The sequence below is a fragment of the Ursus arctos genome, unplaced genomic scaffold, assembly GCF_023065955.2.
Source record: "Ursus arctos isolate Adak ecotype North America unplaced genomic scaffold, UrsArc2.0 scaffold_36, whole genome shotgun sequence".
NCBI classification, from domain to species: Eukaryota; Metazoa; Chordata; class Mammalia; order Carnivora; family Ursidae; genus Ursus; species Ursus arctos.
Window position 1 is genome coordinate 1560757 of NW_026623050.1, and position 26514 is coordinate 1587270.

At 37.9% G+C, this 26514-nt stretch overlaps 1 protein-coding gene across 3 annotated transcripts; it reads right to left on the reverse strand.

The window, feature by feature from the left end:
• Positions 1-1211: 1211 nt before the first annotated feature.
• Positions 1212-24919, reverse strand: ARHGAP11A (Rho GTPase activating protein 11A). 3 transcript variants are annotated; one of them, XM_048219971.2, is made up of 12 exons: positions 24030-24919; positions 20426-20496; positions 17900-17996; positions 16719-16972; positions 15915-16078; positions 15661-15753; positions 11273-11347; positions 10343-10510; positions 7169-7298; positions 6028-6136; positions 4080-4218; positions 1212-3701 (listed from the first exon to the last, which is right to left on the reverse strand). In XM_048219971.2, exons 1-12 carry the CDS (start codon positions 24156-24158, stop codon positions 2134-2136), a joined length of 2997 nt encoding a protein of 998 aa, XP_048075928.1. In that variant the 5' UTR covers positions 24159-24919; the 3' UTR covers positions 1212-2133. The 3 variants fall into 3 exon arrangements, with proteins under 3 accessions (XP_048075928.1, XP_026335855.2, XP_026335856.2); XM_026480070.4 differs by having other exon boundaries at positions 15607-15753; XM_026480071.4 differs by lacking the exon at positions 1212-3701 and having other exon boundaries at positions 4057-4218; positions 15607-15753.
• Positions 24920-26514: the final 1595 nt, after the last annotated feature.

A 26514-nucleotide genomic window follows, 5' to 3' on the forward strand; every position in this document is an offset into this window, starting at 1 on the left:
AGTGAAAGTAATCCTTGTAGTGCCCAAGTCCATACTTGTGTTAAGTATGTTCACGGATCATTTGACCAGATATTCTCATAACATTATCTTTATTTTATATAAAATGAAGAGAGATTAATTCTAAAATTTCACTTTCCTGACTGTCCAAGATACTCACCCTCATAGGTCCTCCTATACTGTTAGCTTTCGGCTAACAAAAATGAGAGTGACATGTAGGTGGGTTTTTTTAAAGAATTTATTTGTCTAGAGAGAGAGAGAGAGGAAGCGAGCATAAACAGGGGGGATGGCAGGCAGAGAGAGAAGCAGGTTTCCTGCTCTGCAAGGAGCCTGATGTGGGACTTGATCCCAGGACCCTGCGATCACAACCCCAGCTGAAGGCAGATGCTTAACTGACCGAGCCACCCAGGTGCCCCAAGGTAGGTTGTTTTTTTTTTTTTTAATAAATATCTTTCCTTGTTATTAATCTCAGAAAAGCCACTAATTTAGGTAATGGTACAGTTAACCTCCTGTGCCTTCCTACTGGTCTTGCAATTCAACACTTGACCCATCCCCATGAATGTAAAACGACGTTAGTACATTTTTAAAAGTTCATCCAGAGGGGAGGTGAAGTTTAAACAATTGCTTTGAATCAGACAACATATATTTCAGAGTTCATGACTGTTTTCTATCTCCACTTGCTACCAGAAATATCATAAACACCCGAAACGCATATCCAGTTTATATCACAAACCTATTTTGATGTTATAAAACATGGTATTTATAACTAAAGGTTTTCAGTTTTGATGTAAGTCAAATTCTTACTAGTAGTGAGAAAGAGGTGATTCCTAGGTAATATAGAAATAGGAAATAGCTTTGAAATAAAACAGATGTATTGCTATCAAGGAGAACTCGGTAAAGCAGACATCTGATGACTTTAAACTTCTCTGTAAACATGGCTGCTCTGAGCAGATGTGCAATGCTATGCTGTTCCGCTCCACTACCTGCGTGTGGCATTCTAATAACTGACCTGCAAAACTATCTTTAGTGCTTCATTCTGCCTACAACATTCTTTCCTCTAAGGCCTTGAGAATATCCACCACCGTTGACATTATTCTTTGCTTAAACATTTGTAACTTCTAATAATTTAAATTATATATATTTAGACAGATTTGCTTGACAATTTGGGTCAGGTTCTAAAAGGTACTTTGAATTTCATCAGAGATTCAGGCCAGTCGTTTTCCAGAAGATTACCTTTAATGTCTATGCTAAATAAATAACATTTACACACCAGAAAAAACCATCATAGGCTTTTATAAGAATCAAAAGTTAAGAATCCAAGTTAAAGTACAGAGGTACAGCAACTATTTTAAATTATAAAATCAAGTGTGTGCATATAAGAAATCACCTTGATTAAAAATTTCCAAGCTTAATTATTCCTCCTTAAATAATTTTAAATTCTATGTCAGACAAAACAGCTACAAACGTATTTGTGCAAATGAACTTTAAACACATAGTATGGCTCAAAGTCATCAATGATTTCTGCAGCATCATTCTATAAGAGCACACTTGAGTCATTCTGCTTCAGCCATTATTCTTAGTCCAAGTGAGCACACTGTACACGACTACAGACAATAAAAACCTAATTACTCTGCCCCAAATAGGAATAAAGGATTAAGATTCTATTGAAGCAAGTTAAATTTTAGGGATTTTGGCAAAAACCATAAATATCAATGTAATTAAAGAAATAAGATGTGTAAGGCTTATGTCTTCCCTTTACATGTTAGAAATTTCTTGTAGAAACCTTCTCAACTTAGGAGGAATAACAGGAAATAGACAACTCGTTCCACTCTTCCTATCACACTTAATATAAAATTCATACAGTTTTCAAAAATCAATTTCTCACAAACCCAGACAACAATTTCTTTCAAAAAGTGTAACCTCTGCTTTAAGAGATCACAAATTTAAATACTGCCATAATTAAGAAAAACAAAATAGTCCATTTATACAAGCATAAGAATTCAAGTTGCTTGTGCGGTGAAATTATAATCTATCACTTAATCTTCCTGAGCTAACAAACTAACATGCAGATTATCCTGCCAGTCCTATTGCCAACCGCTGATTTTATTTACATTAACAAGTATTAACATCTATCAATTACAAGTCTACAGGCTTACTCGTTGGTAGTAGCTGAGCTTTGCCAATAGGATTTTTTGGAGAACCTTTATACCAGACCCTTTCTTTTTCTGACGGTTTCCTAAGGACTCTGGTATTTATCCCAGGACCCATATTATTATTTACAACAGATTTTAATATGTCATGATTTGTCAGGTCATCCAAGGGAACCTTAATTTGGCCATCGGATACTACTTCCTGTTTACAAACTCTGGTAGACCCAAGAGAAGCATTCTTTGAGTCTGGGTGCCTCCTCATCTTTGAGAAAGACTTGTAAGTTAACTCCATGCCTGATTTTGAAATTGCATCATTTGGCACTTCACACGCTATAAATTTCTGTTCCTTAGGACCTGATTTGGTACATGACATCAAGGAATCTTTTGATGTACTTTCTATACCAGAGGAAAGAGCACTGTCACAGCTCACTGATTTAACCAGGGGAGAAGCAGCATCACCAAGACCTTCCAATCTGTGCCTTACAGGTTGTCTGCTGTACTCCAACAAAGAGTTAATCCTTCTGACAGACTGACGGACAGGTGTACGCTGAAACTTAAGAGGTGACCTAACTTTGGTCCTATTTGGTTCATTGAGAGAAAGCCTGTTAAACCACTGTATGTGGTCTGACACCCTCCCGTGTTCTGTCGTTTGTAAGCTTTCGGAGCCGGCTGTATGGCAGGTTTCCACCAGTGACTGCTGCTGAACGATTCTCACAGGCCTTGGTCTTGGCAAGTTTGTTATATTACATGTAATCTGCCCTGAAGTAGAGGTGTCAGCTTCATGCTCCCTAGAAGCTGCACATTTCAGTAAGTTCTCTTCAATCATATTCTCACTCTCCTTTAACTGAATATTTAGTTTATCCCTTGGGGACTGCGGTTTCTTTATGTGTTCATCACTAGGCAATTCTGGCTTGACTGAATGATCTCTAGGTATATTTGAATGGATGCTTTTCTCATGTTCAATCGTCTGAGCTGAGTAACATGTTATAATTGCTTCTCTATCCAATTTTTGAGTTTGATGTGAGATGTCTTGCTCTGAAACACTATTTTCATCTGGTTTAGTTTGATGTTCATCTGATTCTATCACAGTCGAATCATTAGTTTCAAATAGATTTTTCTCTGGGCTATATTCTATAGAAGATGTTTCATTTAGCTTTACTTTCCCCACATTAGTTATTGATGACTGCCTGTGATTTACCAATGCATGAAGATTACTTCCAGATTCAGAAAATGCTTTCTGAATTTTCACCAAAGTCTCCGTGGTCAAGTTATTTTCATCCCCACTAAGAGAGCTTCCGGTTACATTGTTATTATGCTTATCATGTATGTTAGTAGGGGTGAATTCATATGAACTAACAGGGGACTTTTCAACCGTAGTATCAGGCTCCAAAGAGCTTTCCACCTCAAGATTTCCTTTGATCGGAGAAGCTTCATTTGCAGCTATTTCTTGAAAACTGGAATTACTAGGTCCTGTCCAAGACATCCGGTAACTTGCTCCATCTAGACGCTCTGGGGTTAGTAAGTTTTCCTCAGACTTACTTATCTTTTTTGAACCTAAAATAAAGCAGTTCAGTCTTTTTAGTCACTTATATTTGAAACATATTTGAAATATTATTCAAACACATTTTTAAGCATTAAATTTCAATAAATTAAGGATTTGTGTTAAAAATAATTTTTAATATAAAAATGTCAAACATTTTTGTATTTATATTTTATGTGTCTTCCAACTGTTCAGACAAAAATACAACACCAATTCAAATATTTTCACTATTCAAACATGAATTATTAATTTTTAGAGCAGTAAATTAATATATTTTACAATAAAATAACTGAAGCTTACATGTCAATTATATCCAATTGTATCTCAAGAAAGCCAGAAAAGCAATGAAAGTAGGCTTTTCAGGTAAAACTAACAATATGATGTAACTATACCTTTCTTTGTTAATCTTTCATCAATATCTGGGCTAAAAAGCAGACCTGTTTTTACAGACTCGATCCTATTTTTTAAACTTTGTTGATTTGCAAGTCGTCGACCAACATTTTCATATCTGTCAACACCAGAACACCCATTCTGTACAGAAAAGAAAAATTGAAAATGTTTTGGTTAAGAAATAAACCTAGTTAATTCAAATATTAAAACAAAGTAAATTTTTGTAGTTATCAAAATCCTCTACAGCTGATTGAAAAAGGTATATAAAATTAAAAAAACAATTTCATATAAACACAAAGATACTTGCATGCATGTTGATAAAAACTGTAAGCATGTGACTTGGCTAATACTTGATATTTTATGATCTAAAATAAAAACAGCCTCACATATTAACTAAAATAATTTCTTTTGTGATGACTCTGTGCTAGGACCTGCTTACAACAGTGAGTGAACAGAACAAAACAAACAGACCAAACGCTTACCCTCAGAATTTACATTCTAGATGGGGAGATTTCGAGGACAAGAAAACCAGTAAATTATACAATATTACACAATACACAAGGTGAGAAATGCTATGGAGAAAAGTAGAGCAGGGTAAGAAGGCTACGGGGGGGGGGGGTGTCATTTTAAACAGACTGATCAGAAGATGATTTGTGAGTAAAGAAAAATGTGAGAGAGCCATGAAGATAAAAGGGGAAAGAACATTATCCCAGGGAGAAGAAAGGCCGGGGCAGTGTCCAAGGCTGAAACCAGGTCTGGCATATTTGACAAAGAGCAAGGAGGCAAGAAGCTGAGGGAGCAAGAGGGAGTGGTGAGAGGAGGGCTCCGGGAGGCCAGCTGGTTCCAGTTCTGCAGAGAGGTACATGTAAACATTATCTTTTTTTCAGAGGAAAATGAGGAGTCACTGGACGATTCTGAGCAGCAGAGGAGTGACAGGACTTTACTTGGGGTTTAACAGGATCGTTTTGGCTGTAGTACTGCAGCAAGGCAGGAGCAGGCAGACCTGCTAGTAGGAGCTTATTGCAGTAATCCAAATTGGAGAGGACAGAATTTATAGACTATTAGAAAGGTAGTACCAGTGAGAATTGGTCAGTCTGGATATACTCTAAAAGCGGAGAAGACATAAGAGTCCCTAATGGTTTACACAGGGCATGTGAGAAAGTGAGGAGTCGAGAATGCCTACGTGCTTTTTGGCCTAAGAGACTAGAAGAATGAGTTGCCATAGCTGAGATGAAGACTGTAGGTGGGGATGTGTCTGGCGGAGAGGGGGAGGAGTGGAGAAATAGCAGCAGTGAAGAAATGCATCTTGCAAGCTGTATTTAGGACAGGTTGTGCCTGAGATGACTATTGGATGGACATCAAGTAGAGAAGTCAAATAAGCAGATGTTAAGAAACAGTCAAGTTGTTCAGGACAGCATTTGGGCAAGAGATACAAACTTGGAAGTCTTAAGTAAATATATGATGTTTAAAGCTAATGAGCACCTTGCATGAGTGTAGAAAGAGAAAAGGGAAATCCAAGGACAAAGCTTCGGGCACGCCGATGTAAAGGAATTAGGAAAGTAACCAGTGAAGAAGGAAGAAAACCAGTGCCCCTGATGCAAGGAAGGAAGTATGCCAAAGAGGAACAAGCGACTAGCCTGGTCAAATACTGTTGACAAGTCAAGTCTAACAAGGACTGTTATTTGTCCACTGGTTTGAGCACCACTGAATTCATGGGTTATCTTGAGAGCAGTTGCATTGAGTGTTGGGGATGAAAGCCTCAATGGAATCGATTTAAGCAGAACAGAAAAGGAGGGACCGATAGATATCAATTCATGTGTAAGAGTTTGGTATGAAGGGGAGTAGAGAACGGGACAGTAGCTGGAGAGGCAGAGTTGAGAGTGTCTTTTACCATCAAGTCTACAGCTTTATGCTAATATGAACATCAGTGAAATGGTGAAAGACACTTACTATGTCTTTGCTACTCTTCCCCAGACTAAATTTCAAACGAAGAGATCTTCGGACCTTTTCTTTACGACTGATCTTAGGAGAGAAGCAGCCTGCTTTTCCTGATTCCACCCTAAAAAAGCATGGGATTAAAAATGTCAGCATTACAAAAAAAAAAAAAAAAAAAGTTAGCATAAAAACTGGAGGCATTCTTGCAAAATGCAATGTGAAAGTCCAGAGCAAATTATATTGCTAGTAATTAAACAGAGTAATAATTTTCTAAAATCAGTTAAGCTTAAAGATACCACATACGAACACATTATATTTGTATATAAAATGGCCTCTCCTGTTTATCACAAAAGTTACTTAGTCACTTATAAACCAGAATCATTAGAATAGACTAGGCTTGGGGAGCCTGGGTTGGCTCAGTCTGTTGAGAGTCTGACTCCTGCTTTCAGCTCAGGTCATGATGTCAGGGTCCCAGGATTGAGACCCATGTCTGGCTCCACGCTCAGCGGAGAGTCTGCTTGAGGATTCTCTCTCTCACTCTGCCCCTCCCCCTCAAATAAATAAATCTTTCTTTTTTAAAGAAAAAAAATAGACTAGCCTTTAAATTAATGGGAAATTTAAAAATTATACACATTAACATACAATAGCAATTTTAAGCAAGCAAAGTGGACTCAAATTAGAAATCATTCTCTGATGAAGGGATATTTTGCAATCAAACATTTTCCCATTTTCTTTTGGGTTGCTAGGAAGCCCAGAGCTAATTCTGTACTTTAGTACACATTAGTACTTGGGAAAGACTTAATGGTCTGAACATCTATTTATACTTTCTCTTCTCATCTTGGTTTTCTATTCTAATTTCTATTTTCCCTGATTCTGAAATTTTACATATACCATTTTATTATTTGAAATTTTTATAACCTGTCTCATACACATTTTGGAAAATTTTGAGCCATACATAAATAAAATGACCCATGATAAAAAAAAAAAAAAGACATCATTCTCTGGAGGATATATAAAGGGCAACTGATTGATAAGACAATAAAGGCAGAGGGAATTTTTTTAAAAATTATGACTCAAATATGATTCTCAGCAGAAAGACAAACAAAATATATACCAAATGTTTATCCAGTGAAGCGAAATGTCCTGGATTTATTACCTGCAAACTTTTTTGCTTGCAATCCTCTTACTTCGCCTTAGCACTCCTGTACTGATCAAATGGTTCCCACTGATGGCTACAGGAGAGAGTGAACTCTGAGATGATCCTTCTGGGCTTGTATCAAAGGGAACTATAAAAATATAAACACATGTAACATACCACCCATACTTTCTTTTCAAAGTATAAAATATTAATAGCAATTAGATTTACAGTCTTAATTTCCCGGGCACCTGGGTGGCTCAGGGCGTGATCCCAGGGTCCTGGGATCGAGCCCCGCATCGAGCTCCCTGCTCCACTGGGAGCCTGCTTCTTCCTCTCCCACTCCCCCTGCCTGTGTTCCCTCTCTCGCAGTTTGTCAAATAAATAAATAAAATCTTAAAAAAAAAAAAAAAGTCTTAATTTCCAACCCTAAGCAACAACAAGATCACATAATTTCTGGTTAGAAACTTCAGAAGCCAAATAAACCCAATTCAACTTAAAAAAAAAAAGTATCAGTTTCTTACTTTTTAGTTGCCAATTCAGGGTCAGATTGGACATGACTTTTATATTAAAGTTTTGCTTTAAACTCATTTAATAATGAACTGTAGATTAATATAGGGAAAATATTATAAATAGGTACTCTGTGGACTGTAGATTAATATAGCTGCCTTTATACATTAAAAAAGCACATATCTGTTATTATCCAAACTTAGAAACCAATCCATTTTCAATTTTGCAGATGGAATTTACTGACTTGTAGCTGCAAAAGTAAGGCCGAAGAAAAATGGTGAGTTAAGACCTCTACCTCTAAAACCAATAATATATTATGTTAATAAACTGAATTTAAATTAAAAAAAAAATTTAAAAAACACAAAGAAGCTAAAACTAAACAAACAAACAAGTGGGTAAGGCAGTTTCTCTGCAGTGGTCACTCGAGCTCTGTTTTAAGATGGCTCCAGTCTTACCCGTTTTTCACAGGTCTGATAACAATATCAATAAATGTAAACTATATTTTTGTAATTTTTTTAATAATATAAACGTAATGTTTGGTAATAAGGACTTAGGTGTTATTGTTCCCCAAGATATTAAAATATAATTATTGTAACTAATTAGACAAATATAGAAACTGAATCTTTCAGGAGTGCCTGGGTGGCTCGGTCAGTTAAGTGTCTTAACTTCGGCTCATTAACTTCCGTCATGATCTCAGGGTCCTAAGATGGAGCTATGCACCAGGCCCCGCGCTCAGTGGGGAGTCTAGTCTGCTTGTCCCTCCACCCCTCCTCCTGCTCATACTTTCTCTCTCTCAAATAAATAAAATCTGAAAGAAAGAAAGAAAAAGAAGGAAAGAAGGAAAGAAAGAAAGAGAAAGAAAAAGGAAAGAAAAAGGAAGAAAGAAAAATGGTGAGTTAAAATAATAGGATTACTGTTATTGAATTAGATTTATTAAAAAAAATCATTGATTAATAAGCGGGCACATACTAATGTTCCAGTAGCACAAGAATGTTTAAACCACTTTTTGGGAGCTTGAAGAGAAGGAATCAACAGGTTCATTTCTTGGAGCAGATGTTATAATGCTAATAAGCAAAGGCAGAGAGAATTACGATTCACATTGGCCATTTGGAAACAGTGTTCCAAAGTGGAAAAAACTTTAATTAAGAAAACACTAAGTTAAGGGTGTCTGGAGGGCTCAGTTGGTTAAGTCCCAGACTCCTGATTTCGGCTCAGGTCAAGAGATCAAGCCAAGCCTTGGGCTCTGTGCTGAATCTGTTTGAGATTCTCTCTCCCCTTCACCCTCTGCCCTTCCCCCTTCCCCTCTGCTCACACTCTCTCTCTCTCTCTAAAAAAAAAAAAAAGAAAAAAGAAAAGAGAAAACACTAAGTTAGTTTAAAAGAATTTAAGTCTCCAACCTCTGAATACTGAAAGACATACAGACATAGCTTCAGAGTTCTTATCATTACATTTTAGCAAACCACACACAGAAAACCCATGAAGGACCATAAAAAAACAAGTTGCTGCTCTGTTCTACTTTCTAATAAAACAAACAAGGAAAATCTAAACTTCTTGGATAATAGAAACCAAAGGCAGGCTTCTGGAAAGAACTTTTTTTCTTCAGATTTTATTTATTTATTTGACAGAGAGAGAGACAGCCAGTGAGAGAGGGAACACAAGCAGGGGAAGTGGGAGAGGAAGAAGCAGGCTCCCAGAGGAGGAGCCTGATGTGGGGCTCGATCCCAGCAAGCCGGGATCACGCCCTGAGCTGAAGGCAGATGCTTAACGACTGAGCCACCCAGGCGCCCCTGGAAAGAACTCAACCTAGCTAACAAATTTAAAGTAAAACTCTCAACATTGTCTGAAATCAATAAAAACCTAAAAGAATCTGAGATCACTCACTTTTTGATGGAATGTGAGACAAACAGGAGATCGAGGACTCTGGGCTTGGTTAGGATTTCATTTCATTTTGGTGATCAACGTTAACTTGTAAGATTGACCATGAGCCCACTTGTATTCTATACCTGCTAAAGGAGCCAACTCAATCTAAGACCATACTAACAAAAATCTGGTAGTCCAATTAGCAAAATTATATTTTTCTCTGGAAGCTCCAGTTGGCTACATTAGGAACTTATAGGTCATTTGGAAGAAAATGGCTGGGCTGGTAAAGAATCTGGAAACCATGTCATAAGCAACAGCGTAAACAAAGTTATTAAAACTTTCATAAAAGCTACTTGAGTATAAAACTAAAAAATACCCCCCCTTCAACTGCAAGCACAATGGCTCCTCCAATGACAGTACCCCACCACTCTGCATTTAGGGAAAATCACATTTTGGCAACCTCAACAGGAGACAGCAATACAGTCATAGCTATAGATCAGGAAGTAACTAAAATAGAATTCAGGATGTCCAATCGCCTAAAACCTGAGCACCAGTGCTATACACAGAAGCCCGAACTCTCATTCTAAGTTACTTATCAGTAAGTTTCAACAGGCATGGTCAGTCAACATACACACATACACATTAATTATACTGAGCCAGTGTCTATTTTAAAAGATAGGGGACTTTATACAAATTAAGAGATTTGATAAACAGAATGAAGCCATAGCTCCTAAAAGGGGTGACATTGATATGAAATAGCACTTTGTTCAGAACAGGCATGCACATTAATGTTTACAACCCAATTATATAAATTCTCTTTGCTACCTGATACTGGTGTAGAACTGCTACTGAAGAGATTAGTTGGCAACAACTCAAAGTTAAAACTGTGCTTGATGGACTTCCTCTTCTTACTTGAGAAACCATGAGAGGAATCCACAGGCAGTTTACGCTTAGCATTTGGTGTAAGAATCGTGGGTGATATCGATACCTGGGCTGAAAAAAAAATTGCTTTATTTTATCAACTCTGTGGGAAAAACAAAAGCTTTGATAATTTCTTCTTATAAAGCTATTACTTAGAGCTAACCAAAGAATGAGGGACTATGTTTACATTATCAAATATATGTTTTAACTAAATTAACACCATGCAATTATTTAAAATGATATTAGGAAAATCACAAAGAGGCAAAATTAACGAATAATAGTAACTTAAACCAAACAGACTGAAAGATGCATATAATCCACATTAAAGAATATTAACATATGGAATAAAATCATAATCAAGGAGTTAAACTGATCTACATAATAGTTTTGCTTTTCATCATAACTGAGTACTAACCACTTAATTTCTTCGATCTGAAAAACAGAATGATCATATTGTCTGTTATTATGTTATTGGGCTGATTAATTTCAGCTACATGCAAACCAAGATAAAAATGGGAACATACGCTAATAAACTTCTGGTTCTAAGACAAAAATGAGATTTGGGTTATTTTCACATATTCAACAGCATCCAACTTACATTCAACAGAAAAGCGTGATTTAAAAGACTAAAGATATAACAACAGACTAAACGAAATTCTTACCTACGATTTTGCGTTCATTATATCCAATGTAATTAGCAATGTCACAACACAATTACAGTATCTCCACTGAAAATAATACTTGGATTTGATTAAACCAAAATAAGTTAGGTAATGGTTACTTTTGCATAATATACAGAAATTTTCACTTAAATAAAAAATATATAATACCAACCATTTTTTTGCTGTTGAGGTGTAACAGAGGGTGTTCTGTTAGATTTAAGTTTATTTAATGCTCCACTAACAAAATCTGAAATGCAAAGCACATATAATCATATAATCAATTATAATTTAACATCTACCTATCTTTCACCAATAATTCACACTGATATTTGTGGTTTTCCAGCATCTAAGTTTTTGTCAGCTTATACATTTTAAAGTTACTTAAGTTTATTTAGAAGGAATTATTTCGGGACGCTTGGGTGGCTCTGTCAGTTAAGCATCTGCCTTCGGCTCAGGTCATGATCCCAGGGTTCTGGGATCGCGCCCCACATCAGGTTCCCAGCTCAGTAGTGAGTCTGGTTTCTCCCTCTCCCTCTGCCCCTCCACCTGCTTGTGCTTGCTCAATCTCTCTCTCTCCCATAAACAAATAAAATATTAAAAAAAAAAAAAAAGACAGAACAAGTGGCTAAAGATGTAGGGAAACAACAAAAGCATGGTGTTATAAAAACCAAGTAAAAAAAAAAAAAAAAAACCAGGAAGGAAATAGTTAAGTGGCCAAAGAGATTCTGAATGAAACAGGCCTAAAAAAGTACCCATTGGATTTAGTGATTAGGAAACTGTAACTTCAACAGAACTAGTTTCATGCAAAAATATACCCCTAATTTTCAGCCACAGTGAAATACCAAAGTTCTTTAAATATGTCTGCTTACCTGATTAATCACCAAATATCACTCAAAATAAAGTTCAGGTATAGCCCACTTGTGTATCACTGAGAAATCTTACACCTTCAAGTGAAACAGGCACAAACCAGAGAAGACTGAAGACCTTAATGAAGAGCCAAAAATAGGCTATGCTCTAACTGGCAGGTAATCGCTTATAAAGCCAACCTTCACCGCACCTGAGCAGACAAAGTTAACATGGGAGAGGAAAAAGAGAAAGAAGGAAAAGAAGAAAAACGAAACCCAGAGCTGAAGAGAGAAGAAACAACTGAGTAACAAATACAGCCGCAGCAAAAAATACCACACAATTAGAATAGCACAGCAAAATCAGAAGCATGGAAAGACAGACTATTCCCTCCATCATCTGAAACCATCCTGACTGCATCATGGGCCACACTGCAAATACAGACCATCTTTCTAAAGAAATGGAAAATTAGGTCTCATGACATATGTATTTCAGGAAGTACGAGACTATTCAGGGCATATTAATTAAATCAGCTCAACACTGTATCACTGACCATGAAATACATTGGTTTAGCACGATAACAATAAAGAAGAGCACACACACTTGCAAATACAGGTAAAGAGAAGAAAATATGACAGACCAAATCCCTCTTACTTGTAAGAATTTGCCCATGAAATACTATATAGATCTGGGGCAAAACAATTATTGAGAATTGCCATACCCAGCATAAAACTACACTAGACTAACTAAGTCAGAATAAATACCCAAAATAAAAGTTCCTGGAGATCGGCTGCACAACAAAGTTAATATGCCTAACAGTACTGAACTATACATTTAAAACTGGTTAAAATGATAAATATTACATTACATGTTTTTCTACAATTTAAAAGTCAAAAGATTCTTCAAAGCAAATGCAACTGGATCACATGGATGCTTGTAGCATTTCAGAATGAAATGAATAAAAAAGAAGAAAAAGGGAAAAAAAGGCTCTGGGCGTTAAGGAGGGCATGTGATGCGATGAGGACTGGGTGTCATATGCAACTGATAAATTACTGAGCACTATATCTGAAACTAATGATGTACTATATGTTGGCTAATTGAATTTAAATTTAAAAAAGGGGAAAAAAAGGCTAGCTATAACACACAAAAAATAAACACTAATGGTCTAGGACTCCTGAAGAATTTCAAATTGCTAATGAAATCACTGCATTTTAATGATGCTTGACAAATGCTATCTTAACCTGCTTGAACAGATAAAGTACCTCTGGGTTTAAGCCAAATATTAGTAACCTGACTTACTGTATTCATTCTGTAGTTTATGCCCATTAAGTAAATACTGGGCTGGATACAATGTATAAAACATGGCCTCTACCTCCAAAGAGCATTAAATATAATAGGTAAGACAGTCACACATGAGGAGTAAATATAAAACCATATAAAAACTGTTAGAGTCTAGAATATTATAGAACTCCAGTGCAGGAAAGAGATAATTTTCCCACTAAAAAAACAGCAGAGGTAAAGCATTCTTAACAAAACACTTAAACTGAATTTTGACAACTGCATATAATTTGGACAGCAAAGGTAGATGGAAGTAAAAATATTCTGTCAATAAACAGGATAAGCAGAGAAACCCAAAGTGTCTAAAAAACAATAAATAAAAAATGCAGTTGGACCAAAGTATAGTGTACATTGCATAAATTAGAGAAAGAAAACAGTAGAAAGGCATGCTAAAGCAATCCTGTGAAAGACCTTTAATATAAGGCTGTAAATATCAATTTTATGAAAGTTTCTGATGAGTATGTGTGAGACTTGACTGGAGTTTTACATTAAGAACATCAGTCGTGACAGCAATAAGCAGGGCAGATTCAATGACGAGGCATGAAGATCAATAAGGAGATTCTTACAGTAAAGACGATGCAGTAAATACCACAGACTGCATCTTACAGAACCTGAGAACGGAATATAAATGGTACAGTAAGAGTGAGGCAGCCATCGTTTAAAGCCTGAGTGACTAGAAAACGATGGTGCCGTTAACAAAAAAAGGAGTTCAAGAAGAACCAGTTTAAAGACGGTAAAGATGATCATTTCAAATGCTGAGCTTAAAGCAACAAAAAAACCAGAAGTGAAGATATCTGCCTAGTAAACTGTTTAAGGTGGAACTGACATTTGCGAGACAACAGTGATAGAGATCCAGATCCAGTGTTCACCTATTTAGAGCCATAAATGAAACTCTCGGAGTGAATAAAATCACAAAGGAAATGAAGGTAATAAAGAGGATCTGTGCCTGAGAAGACCTGCATTTGGGGTAGGAAGTTTATGGGATGAATTATGTACTCCAAAAATACATGTTTAAGTCCTAACTCCAAGTACTTGTGAACGTGACCTTATTTGAAATGAGGGTCTTTGCAGATGTACTCAAGAAGAGGCTACTAGGGTAGGCCCTAATTCAATGTAACTGGTGTCACTATAAGATGAAACTCGGACAGAGAGACATCCAGGGAAAAGGTCATGTGACAACAGAGGCAGAGACTGGATGCAGTTGCAAACAAAAGAAGGCCAACAATCAACAGCCACCACCAGAAGCCAGAAAAAGCAAGAAGATTCTCGAATCCCTACAGGTTTCACAGGGAACATGGCTCAGGCAGCAGCTTGATTTTAGCTTCTAGCTTCCAGAACTGTGAGACAATAAATTTTTGTTGTTTTAAGCCACACAATTTGTGGTACTTTGATACAGTGACCCTAAGAAACTAACACAGAAGGCATAGGGGAATCTACAAATGAGGCAAAGAAGAAACATAAGGCTGTATCATATAAGCCAAGATTCAAACAAGAATGGGACAATTAATAACAATTAGTTCTGATATTCAAAAGACGAGACATTTCCTAAGGCAACTGGAAGAATGGCCTCAGTCTTCTTGATCAAGAAGGAGATAAGAAATCTTATGACTGATTCCACCATGATGGCGCTTAGGTCTTTTACTTCTTCCTTGGCAATGTTTCCTTCATTAGTTAGTTCATACTTCTAAATAATTCATATCACTATTTCAAAGCATGATCTCATGCCTGACTGTATTCCCTACTCTCAAATCTCAATTCTTTAAACCAGAAAAAAACATTATAATCCTGTTATGCCTCTACTCATAAACCTTCAATACCAATACCCAAAATCCAGCTTCATGCTCTAATATTTCAGCCTGACAGTGAGCTCACCGTAATACCCTCCTAGCCCTTAGGATAAACCCTGCATTCCAGTCACGTTAGTCTGTTTACTAATAGTCATAGACTACTTCTTCCCTACACAGATCCTTCTTTAGAGCATCCTGAGTATCTACAACAGGATACAGGTACTCTGACACTCTACCCAATTCCCCTAGACTCTACCCATTTTTCAAGAAGGTTCGGTTTGACCTCTTCTCTGGAGTCCCTGATCAGTATAACCCAGGGAACCTTTCTCCTTTGAACACATTTCACATTTGTGTTAAAAATTTAGCATCTAACATTAGATTGTATTGTCATTTTTGCTTTTCACATGCACGTGTCATGTTTTTCCGCCTATGCTGTAAGCACCAAAAAGGCGCACCCACAGCTTATGCTTCATTACGTTTAAACACGTTCTAGAGGAAAGCAAATTGCTGTGCCTCCACAAATGAGCCTGCCGCTCACCGCCTACGCTTTGTCTTCGCTTTCTCTTACAATCGCCGGGCGTTTCACATTCACCTTCTTCCAAGCCTTCTAATGACGCAGTAGCACACAGACCATCAAGACCCAACATAGCTGGTACCTTCTCCTGGATAAAATCTGGAACATGTCCTAAACGAAAATGTTCAGAGTTACAATTTTTCCTCTACTGTCCCTCAAAGTGTTCAACTAGGATATATTTCTAATAGTTGTCTTCACAGTTCACTTGGAGGAAGCTGGGATTTCCTTCATTTAAACGAATCCTGTTACTTTATAATGTAACTCCATCTTACCAATATCTGATGCATAGTCAATAAGAGTCTGCACCACTGCAGCCTGTAATCGTAGCTTTTTTTCTGTGTTAGCAGACATCTTTTCATGTCCTTCACTTGTCTGAAGAAGGTTTGGTGCAAATATTACTGCAAGATTGCTGCTATCCATCTTATTCTCGCTGGACCTTAAATGAAACAAGGTTTTCTTAGACTGAGCCAAAGAGAAACATACAGAGGTAAAAAAAATTGAGCACACTTTGAAGACTTCTTACTTTATCAGGCAAACACAAGTCAAAATAGCTACCCTTTGTCTACCTAACTGCATGATTGGCTTGAAATAAGACAGAACCAGAAACAGCTTCTGTGTGTTTAAATATATATCATAAAAACCATGCTAACTATAGAGTCCACACTTTGTTTTTCCACACAAATTGAACATGACTATTTGATTTTCAAACCCACACACAGAAAAATTATATTAAAAGGCTGCAAGTTTGTCTAGAACAAGCAGGCTCACTGACAGCAAGCAGAGAGGCGACAAATTTGAGAAGCAAAACAAATGTATCAAAACCACAATAATCTGAAGTCATTCAATGGACAAAGAATCCTATCAACACCAATAAGCCATTCATAATGATGGCCTTAAGACAGTAAGAAAACACAAATCGTTTGGCATATTGTTTCTCAAATTATGCAGGGTATACTTCTTATAGTAAGGAAATAATTTTTAAGAAAAATTTCCATCCCAAATTTAAAGTTATTATCTATATGGGTATATCTAGCTAATTAACAAACTGTCATTTCCTAAGACTTTCAATTACTTACCTAAGGGAAACATTCCTAAGAAAGTTAAAGAAGTATCTTAATACATCAATTGTGTGGTCAGCCATTAGACAGGAGAGCAATAATGTAGCTTTATTCTTCTCCTCTGTTGCTAACTGTTGAGCTTTGAAAAGTGCTTCATGCAAATCAGCTGGAAGGATGGGCTCTGGCAATTCCCTAAAAAATTGCTTAAGAAGTCCTGCGACATCACAAGGAGGTGCAGAAGACAGGCAACTTTCACCATGATCCAGTTTATTCTGAAATAAATATAATCTTGAGCATTTGAGGGCTTAAGAGTTTACTGCAAATAAGATATCTTTTTCTATACTCTAGAGAGCTTTAATAAATTTTTCTTAACTCTTGTTTTAATATACATCATGCCATTTTAGAAAGCCAACAACAAAATCAAAGAACATCTTTTCATTTTCTATAGTACTTAAAGGAACAAAGGACCACAAATTTGAAAGTATTCTAAACTTTTAAAGCATTATATAGATTGTGGCAATTATTTCACAATCACAATATATACATATATTAAAACATCAAGTTACATGCCTTAAAGGGTATTTGTCAATTATATACCAATAAAACTGAAAAAAAAAAAAAGCATTAGATAAATAATGCGTAATTCTTTTTTTTTTTTTTTTTTTTTTGAGAGAGAGAGAGACAGAGAGCAAGTGCATGCTCCTGCATGGTGGGGGGAACAGAGAGAGGGAGAAAGAGAATCTTAAGCAGGCTCCACAGCCAGCATGGGGCTGGATGCAGGGCTGGATCTCATGACCTGAGCCAAATTCAAGAGTCAGACACTTGGGGTGCCTAGGTGGCTCAGTCATTTAAGCTTCTGCCTTTGGCTCAGATCATGACCCTGGGATCCTGAAATTGAGCCCGACATCAGGCCCCTTGCTCAGTGGGGAGCCTGCTTCTCCTTCTCCCTCTGCAGCTCCCCCTGCTTGTGCTTGCTTATTCTCTCTGTCAAATAAATAAATTAATCTAAAAAAAAAAAAAAGCCACCTGGGCACCCCTGTATAATTCCTTTTAGGAAAAAAAGGTTCTTTTGCCATGAAAAAGGCTATTTGCAGTTCAATTTCTGTTAATAATTCATGCAATAGTTTAAATATTTCAATTCTAAAAACCAAATAAAAAAGTAGTACAAACGAAAAATTATAGTTCAATAATATGCATACCTTTAGGGCTCTCAGACGAATAACAGATCCTGATTTCCTAAAAAGCCCTTCTGTATGAATGTGCTCTTCTAAAGATGTGCAAGCATCAACAAGAAAACTGAAAGAGAAATTTTTTTCAGGTGGCCAGATACACATCTTACTAAATTCAATTTTTCTACCAAAGTACATGGACCAAGCACCATCCCCCCTTCAGAAGCTCTGATGTCACAAATCTCTTCAGTCTTTGTGATAAAAGGTTAATTCCAGTTTTTCTTGCTTCCTAAATTCTTCTGTCCAGCTCATCTTTTTATCTATGACAATTTCAATGAGCTTGCTTTAATCCAACATCCTTCTCAATCCTATTTCATTTCTCTGCTTCCACTCAGAGCACAAGATGTGTCTTTTTTACTGCCTCCACTTCATATCCCAGTCTCTTCTCAACCCTCTCCAATCAGACTCGCACCCCCATTACTACAACAAAACAGCTCTCAGCTTAAATATCATGTAGATATTTAAGTAGATATTAAGGTCACTAATCCATGGTCAATTGTCTTCATATCACTTGTCCTGCCCCATCTGACACACTTAACCACTCCCTGCTTTTCTTGGAAATAACTTTTTTTTCATGACACTTCCAGTTTTCCTGCTGTCCCCTAACTATTCCTTCTCAAACTCCTTTTTTGGCTCCTCCTTTTCTGTCAGACCTCTACATGCTCATATGACCCCGGGCCCTAAGACCTTGTTCTTTTCTTTTCTTTTTTTTAGATTTTATTTACTTGACAGAGAGAGACACAGAGAGAGAGAGAGAGCACGAGCGAGTGCACACGCACGCACAAGCAGGGCAGCAGCAGGCAGAGGGAAAGGGAAAGGGAGCCTGGGAGCCCAATGTGGGGCTCGATCCCCAGACCCTGGGATCATGACCTGAGCTGAAGGCAGATGCTTAACTGACTGAGCCACCCAGGTACCCCCATAGCTCTAAATATCCACCATCTGTTACATTTGCCCAAAAATAAGGCATTGTGCCTGTCACTCTAACATTGCCTCTCAGAAAAGTCAGATATATCTTAGGCCTTACAATCCTTCTCATACTTAGAGGTGTGTGCTCAATTTCTTTATATTGAACAACTTTTAACCATCAATGTTGGCTTTAGTAGTTAACAACTGATACCACAAATTAGAATGGATGTCAGCAGCAAGCAACTGATAGCATTGTGCTGCTGCACAATGGCTGAATGTCACAGGGGGTAACTGACAGAACTTAATGTTTGTTTAAAGCAGGCAAAGAAATTAAAACAAAGATTTAATCATCTTTACCGGGGATATGACTTTGCAATTCTACAGGCAGAAAATCATTATAAACAAAACTTTTATAGGTCATTTGAAAAGCAAAATAGTAGGGGCGCCTGGGTGGCACAGCGGTTAAGCGTCTGCCTTCGGCTCAGGGCGTGATCCTGGCGTTATGGGATCGAGCCCCACATCAGGCTCTTCCGCTATGAGCCTGCTTCTTCCTCTCCCACTCCCCTGCTGTGTTCCCTCTCTCGCTGGCTGTCTCTATCTCTGTCGAATAAATAAATAAAATCTTAAAAAAAAAAAAAGAAAAGCAAAATAGTAAGTGTTTGCCTTATGGAGATTGTGAATCAACACCTATATGGTGAATGAGGGAAAACTGCTCTAAGGTTGCAAGGTATTCAATGAATGCTTTTGAACAATGCATCAGTTAAAAACCTAGGTTACTGAAATAGAGTAGCCAGAATGAACCATACTTTGGATAGAGGTGAAATGAATTAGTAACAGGTAAGAAAGTTTCTTAGCATGCTTCTTTAAACTATTTAAAAATGTAAACTTCTCTACTAATTTCTGATGCAGTTAGTCCAAAAGGTTACTTTTAAATAGTAAGTGATACAGTAAAGCTTAAGTGTTAACATAATTTATATTCACAAACACTTTATTTAATCTTAGCTTAAATGTTCTTTTATCCACAAAGGAAAAGGGGGGGGCAGGGTGTGAAACAGACTCTTAAGTAGAGAGAAACTGCTAGCTCAAAACAAATGTATAAGTCAATCAGCTATTTATTTTTTTACTGATTTTTTTTAAAAGATTTTATTTATTTATTTGACAGAGACATACAGCAAGAGAGAGAACACAAGCAGGGGAAGTGGGAGAGGAAGAAGCAGGCTCCCAGCGGAGGAACCTGATGTGGGGCTTGATTCCAGAGCACCGGGATCACGCCCTGAGCCAAAGGCAGACGCTTAATGACTGCACCACCCAGGTGCCCCTTTACTGATTCTTTTTAAAGATTTTATTTATTTATTAGAGAGATTGCCTGAGCATGAGCAAGCAGGGGGAGGAGCAGAAGGAGAGAGATAAGCAGACTATCCACTGATCCCGGAGCCCAAAGCGGGGCTCCATCCCAGGACTCTGAGATCACGACTTGAGCAGAAGTCAGACACTTAACAAACTAAGCCACTCAGGTACCTCTCAACTATTTACTTTTAAACACCTAAACACTGGTTTGAAATATTTTTCTTCATCCCAAACTTAGCTTACCTTGGAATGTGTCCATATTCTGGTACAACAGAATGGGGCAATGCATTAAAAGGTACTCCAAATATTTTACCCTAAAATGGCAAATTCAATTATTCCAACACAAATATTAGGCAGAATGTAAGTTTTCTTAAATATTAAGCAAATTAAAAACCTCAGGAAATTAAAAAAATAATCAAGACAATGAAAATAATTATTACAAGTAACTTTGGTAAAAAGTAACTACTATATGCTAACCATTCCCTTAGGTACTGGGAGCACAAAAATGATCAAGATAAAGTCATTGTGGGTGGGGGGGATGGGTGAGACAGGTGAAGGAGATTAAGACTACACTTATCACGATAAGCACTGAGTAATGTACAGAATTGCTGAATCGCTATACTGCATGCCTGAAACTAATGTAACACTGCATATTAATTGTATTGGAATTAAAATTAAAATAAATAAATAAATAAATAAAGTCATTGCCCTAAGCAATGTAATACATTCCATCAGTTTCCAAACCCATAATGGAAAATCAATCCAGTTAGTGCTTAATCAGGAAATCCTCAAAAAAAATTTGGCCCAAACACTAACATTTTCTAAAAATACTATGTCTCTTTCAGTAACCTTATAAACACTGACCTTATACTTTCCTTCTGTCACCTTTTAAATACTGATGTGAACAAAAGGCTAAGTTGATTGGTAATGGTAATTCTTGTCACTCATTGAGTACTACCTAAAATTACACTGAAGTGGTTTTTAGATCTGATCTTCTTTTCCACACTCTAGGAAAACTGCTATTCAAACTATGTTCTGAGGTAACCAAGGCAGGGATTCCACAAACATTTAATTCAAATTTCTTTAACTACTTTGAAATATATTTTTAAGAAGTCATATTCAAATTAATTACTCATATTCAAATTTAAGACACTGAAAATCCTAAGAGTAAATCTGTATGTTACAAACTTCTTAATAAAGAATCTGCCACTATCTTTGTGCATGCATTCCAACTTTTTAAAAATGTGTCACTGATTAAGAAGGTTGTAGTTTTGCACTGGACTTAACTACAAGCCTATATACATACATATATACATACATACATACATACGATGTGTGTGAGTGTGTCTCTCTCTATATATATGTCTTATATAAAATTAAATGAGTGGGTATACCTAATCTCATAAACATTAATTTAGCTTAGATGCATCTGCTCTCCATGAATGCTTCTGAAGCACTTGTTAAGAAATCATTCACACTGTTAATTATTCAACAGAGTAACAGAATTTTACAAGTCCTTTTCAAGCATCTGGCTCCATTTAAATGATGAATATAGAAGACAGTACAGTATAGTGCTTAACGGAGCAGGCTCCTAGTAGCAGGGCTGCCACGTTTTAAATCCTGGCTCTTCTACTTATTAGCTGAATGACCTCAGTCAAATTACTTCTTTATGCCCCAGCACCTTCACATAGGTTCTAAGTCACAGAGTTGTAGAGAGAATTAAATAAATTAGAAGATGTAAAACGTTTATATTAATTTCTGACATAGAGTAAGCATTCAAAGAATATTTGTTGCTGTTACGATTACCGTTTCAAGGTGAGCCATTAAAAAAAATTAGTGTGTGAAACCCCTTTTTCGGGTAAATCATAATTTTGATACTATGCAACCAAACAAAATGCAAAAATCAGATGCTGAAGTGATTACAAGTCTACAGAGGTCCTACATACCTAGAACTCACGGGTTTTTTTCTTAAGTGTATTATTCTCAATAATGGCCTCACAGTAACATAATCTCATAAAATAAAACTAATAACATGCTTTTTAATTTTATGTACTGGAATATCAATTACAATGTTATCTTCAAAAGATTTCTAGCACTGTTCTTTAAAAGCTCAACACCCTTATTAGCTAACAAACACCAAAGAGCCAAAGAAATCTAGTTTTCATATATTACTTATCCTGTTCCCATTCTTATAACACAAAGATCTTCTATATTTATTAGCATATTTCTATTATGATTTCTAGCCTGACTACCAATTATCAATATCAGCCATTGATTACCATAACAACTATCATTAGCTGAATAAGTGGCATGTGACAGGTACTGTGCTAGTCCTATCTACAGATCTTATCATTTTTAAATACCCTAAATAACCCAAGGAGAGATACCATTATTCCCACTTTATATAGAGTAGGAAACTGAAGCGTAGGAAAATTAAACAAACAGCCCAAGATCACACAACCTATAGTAGGAGTAAAGCAGGATTCAAACTCAGGCCTATCTGACTCTAAAAGCCTAGGTATCAATTTTTTTTAAAGATTTTATTTATATATTTGAGAGAGAGAGATAGCAAGAGAGCCTGAGCAAGGATCTGGGAGAGGGAGGGGCAGGCTCCCTGCTGAGCAGGGAGTGTGACCTCGGGCTCCATCCCAGGACTCTGGGATCATGACCTGAGCCAAAAAGGCAGACGTTTAACCGACTGAGCCACCTAGGCACCCGGGTATCAATTTTCTTAAGGGGTGAAAAAAAACCCACATTCAAATTCTTTCATACACTTACAAAACCAACTATATTTGAGATCTTGGAAAATCAGTTTTTCAATCAGAAGAAATTACTCTAGTTTTTAAATACAAACTTATATGTTGCCATTAAACTGCAAACAACAAAAATTATTTTCTCCAGGATGTTTAGGGTATTGAGAGATATGCAATTGATTCTGTTAGGAGCTTACTTATCCAAGTACTTATTTTCTTTCACAAATTATAAATTAAGAACTATGCAAATTTTATCAGTTTTCATCTCTACTTAAAAAATACCATAGAATTAGGCAAATAAATTTAAAATAAAATGCTTTATATTCAGTTTATTTTTCACAATGAAATTTCTGATGCAGTAGATAATAAAACTTCACTCAAAATCCCCTTACTTCAACCACCCTCAGATCAACAGCTTTTTAATTATTCCGTTCCGCTGTCTCAATTTACTCACTTTAAAAAAATAGCCTTATATCTCAAAGATAACCAAGCAGCAAGCTTGTTTTTTTCAAATTAGTGAACACAGAGGTATTATCTGAAGCCTATTTCTAATGCTCTTTCATACCTTATTTACTGACTCATTTAGAAAATTTACTGATCCTCCTTGTCCCTTTACAAATTTTATTCTACAACAGTGGTGGTGGTGGGTAGTGTCTGTCTCCTTTCCCACGTGCTACTTGTTCAAAATACAATAAATTGGCAATATCTGGAGATATTTTTAATTGTCAAAACTGGGAGACGCTACTGGCATCTAGTGCGTAGAAGCCAGAGATGCTGCTAGACACCCTACGAAGCACAGGACAGCCCCTACGTCCCACCTCAAAGAATTATCTAGTTCCAAATATCAACATGGTGAGGTTGAAAAACCCTGCAACTTTCTCGGTGATCAAAAAGCCCTGTAAAGAATCAATAATGTCGTTCTTTAAATTTCAGCAGTCGACCATCTGGATTGAATTAGCCACGCTTAGCCACATTCTCTTTGGGATCCACGCATAATGAACATTTTAGCATGAACTGTAGTAAGTGATGGTTCAGGGTGGGCTCTTTTTTTTTTTTTTTTTTTTTAAACCCAAACCTCTTTCCCCAGAACTTACCACTATTTCCGTGGCTGCTGTTTCATGTCTCCTGCGATCGCACTGCCCACGGCCGCTCTTGACCTTGATGCCATAGACCGCCCGAAGCTGCTGCAACAAGGCCAACCTTACCAGCCTCCGATCCCACATCCCGGACACGTCGCCCACTCTCCGAGGCAGGATCTGCGTCCTGACCCTCGTTCGCCACCAGGTCTTCCAATTTCTCAGGTTTGCGCTCTGCTCCGCTGCCTTCTGGCCAAGTCTGGCACTGTTCCGGCCCCGGCCCCCAGCCACCTCCACGGCTTTTCCGTTGGTGCTCTATCCACTTGCACCGACCTTCTTCTACTTTCCTCTGATCTAGCCACACCTCACCTTTCGCTCACTTCCACCGACCTTCTTTCTCGTCACCTGCTCCTTTCAGCTACTCTCGTCACCTGATCCTTTCAGCTACTTACACAGACTTCCCTTCTTTCTCCCTGACCCTTTAGGCTCCTTGTACCGACGCCTCTTACCAGCTTCTCACCACTTCCGGCCACTTCCTAAGATCCCGTTTCCTCCAAACCTCACTTCGCCCTCAGCTCTTCCCAACGGCAAAGACGACCCTTCTTGGCCCTCCTGCCCCGGCCGGCTTCAGCCGGGCGTTCGTCTCTCAAGTCCCGGTGTCCCCAGCCCCAGCCCAGCCGCCGGACCAGCCGGCTGCTCAGGCGCCTTTTCCAGTCCCGGTCCCCGCCCGGGCTGGTCGCCGCCGTCACCCCGTTTCACGGGCTGCTCCTTCCCTCCCCCAGCCGCCGGCCTGCGGCCCCCGGCCTGCACATCCCGGGGTGCTCACTGAAACCACGCAGCTCTCCTCATGCCTCCGCCTCCACCTTCTCAGCAGCCCTGGAGCCGCGACCGTCCCACCCTCACTTCCAGCCCAGGCTCAAATGGCAGCGCCAAACAGCGCTCAGCGCTCTGATTGGCCCGCTTCTCTTTTCAAAATCAGGACCTCAGAGAGTGGCCAGGAGCTGCCTGTCTAGTGAGATGAGGCAAAGTGGGAGCTCGCGAAGGGCGTGGTGGGCAAAAAACTAAGCATTACGAAAAAACAAAAAAGTTAAGTTCCACTTGCTTCTTCATAGCCATATTTTTGAAGGAAAATACTTCTCAGAGCGTATTTTAATACACCTGGCCTGCGACTGGGACGATACCTTCGGGGAAATGTAATAGACACCCCATTCTCATTTTTTTCAGCACTTGGCTGAGGCGGAAGGCCCCCTAACGGGGAAACTGGTTCTACGGAACCCGAGGTGAGACAACCTGAGTCAGGGTTCGCAAACGCTCATTTGTAGGAGACTTGGACTCAATTTAAATACAGGCCATAGAGCGAACATTTACGTCACTCCGCCTCGCGCCCCTGTGAACTCGGTGAGAGGAGCGACAGAACGTCACCTGCCTTATCCACGGTTGGAGCCCTTTCGCCTAGCAGTATTTGCCAAATGAACAAATTTAAGTAGGGAACGTTTTCTTAGAATCATTTTGCCCCGTTTGGAGTTCAGTCCGTAGGTATTCTACCTGTCCGAGTCTAAAGAAGGTTCTCTGAAGAAACGGGAACAAAATGGAAGTGAAGCATTTTGCTGTATTGTAACGACTATTCATTGAGCGCCTGCTATGCAATATGGTGTAGGATGAAGAGCAAAACCAGACAGTTTAGGGGAGGAGAATATTAAACAATTATATTAATGGGGGTATAATTATCAACTGAGAGAAGCATAGTAAAGCGGGGAATACTATTATATGATACAGTATAAAAAAGATCCTTGATGCGCGGAGGGTCATGAAGAATCAGTAGAAATTGGTAAAAAGTGAAAGTGGGATGGTGGAGGGGGACCAGCATTCAGGAGACAAAAGCACTGCAGAAAAGCCATCGATTTTAACAGGACCCAGTGCATCAGAAGCTAAAGTGAACCCACTCCTACTCGTTTCTTTTTGCTTCAGATATAACTATTAAAAATTGCTTATGTTGTCTTTCGCCTCCTCCCTCCCCCAAACTTCACATTGTTTTGGATTTTAGATGTCTCAGATTTCCTTTTCTTAAAGACCTGCCCCTGCTCTTGAACATTAACTGCCTTTTGTTTCTTTTGTCTTCTTCCTTTTAAGATGAAATTATTGTTTCTTAATGATATTAACATAATTACTTATTTGCCTTATCCATGTATACATATATACACACATACATATAAAACAATGATAACAATATTGCTAAATAAGACTGCTGAGTGAAGTTTAAGTCTGTGTGTTTCTTTTTGTCTTCATGTTGTGTCCCATGAGGGATGTACTAACAAAGTACCATGTTTTAAATGAACTGGACATAATTCTTCTCTTTGGTTATGTGTAGATGTTTATTCAACCAGGCCTCTATGGGTAGATAATGGGATATTTCCAGTCTTCTGCTATTACAAAAAGTTCCCCGTGAATATACACTATGCTTCTGCTAATGGCTCATTGGCGTAGAGTCCTACAAATGGGATTG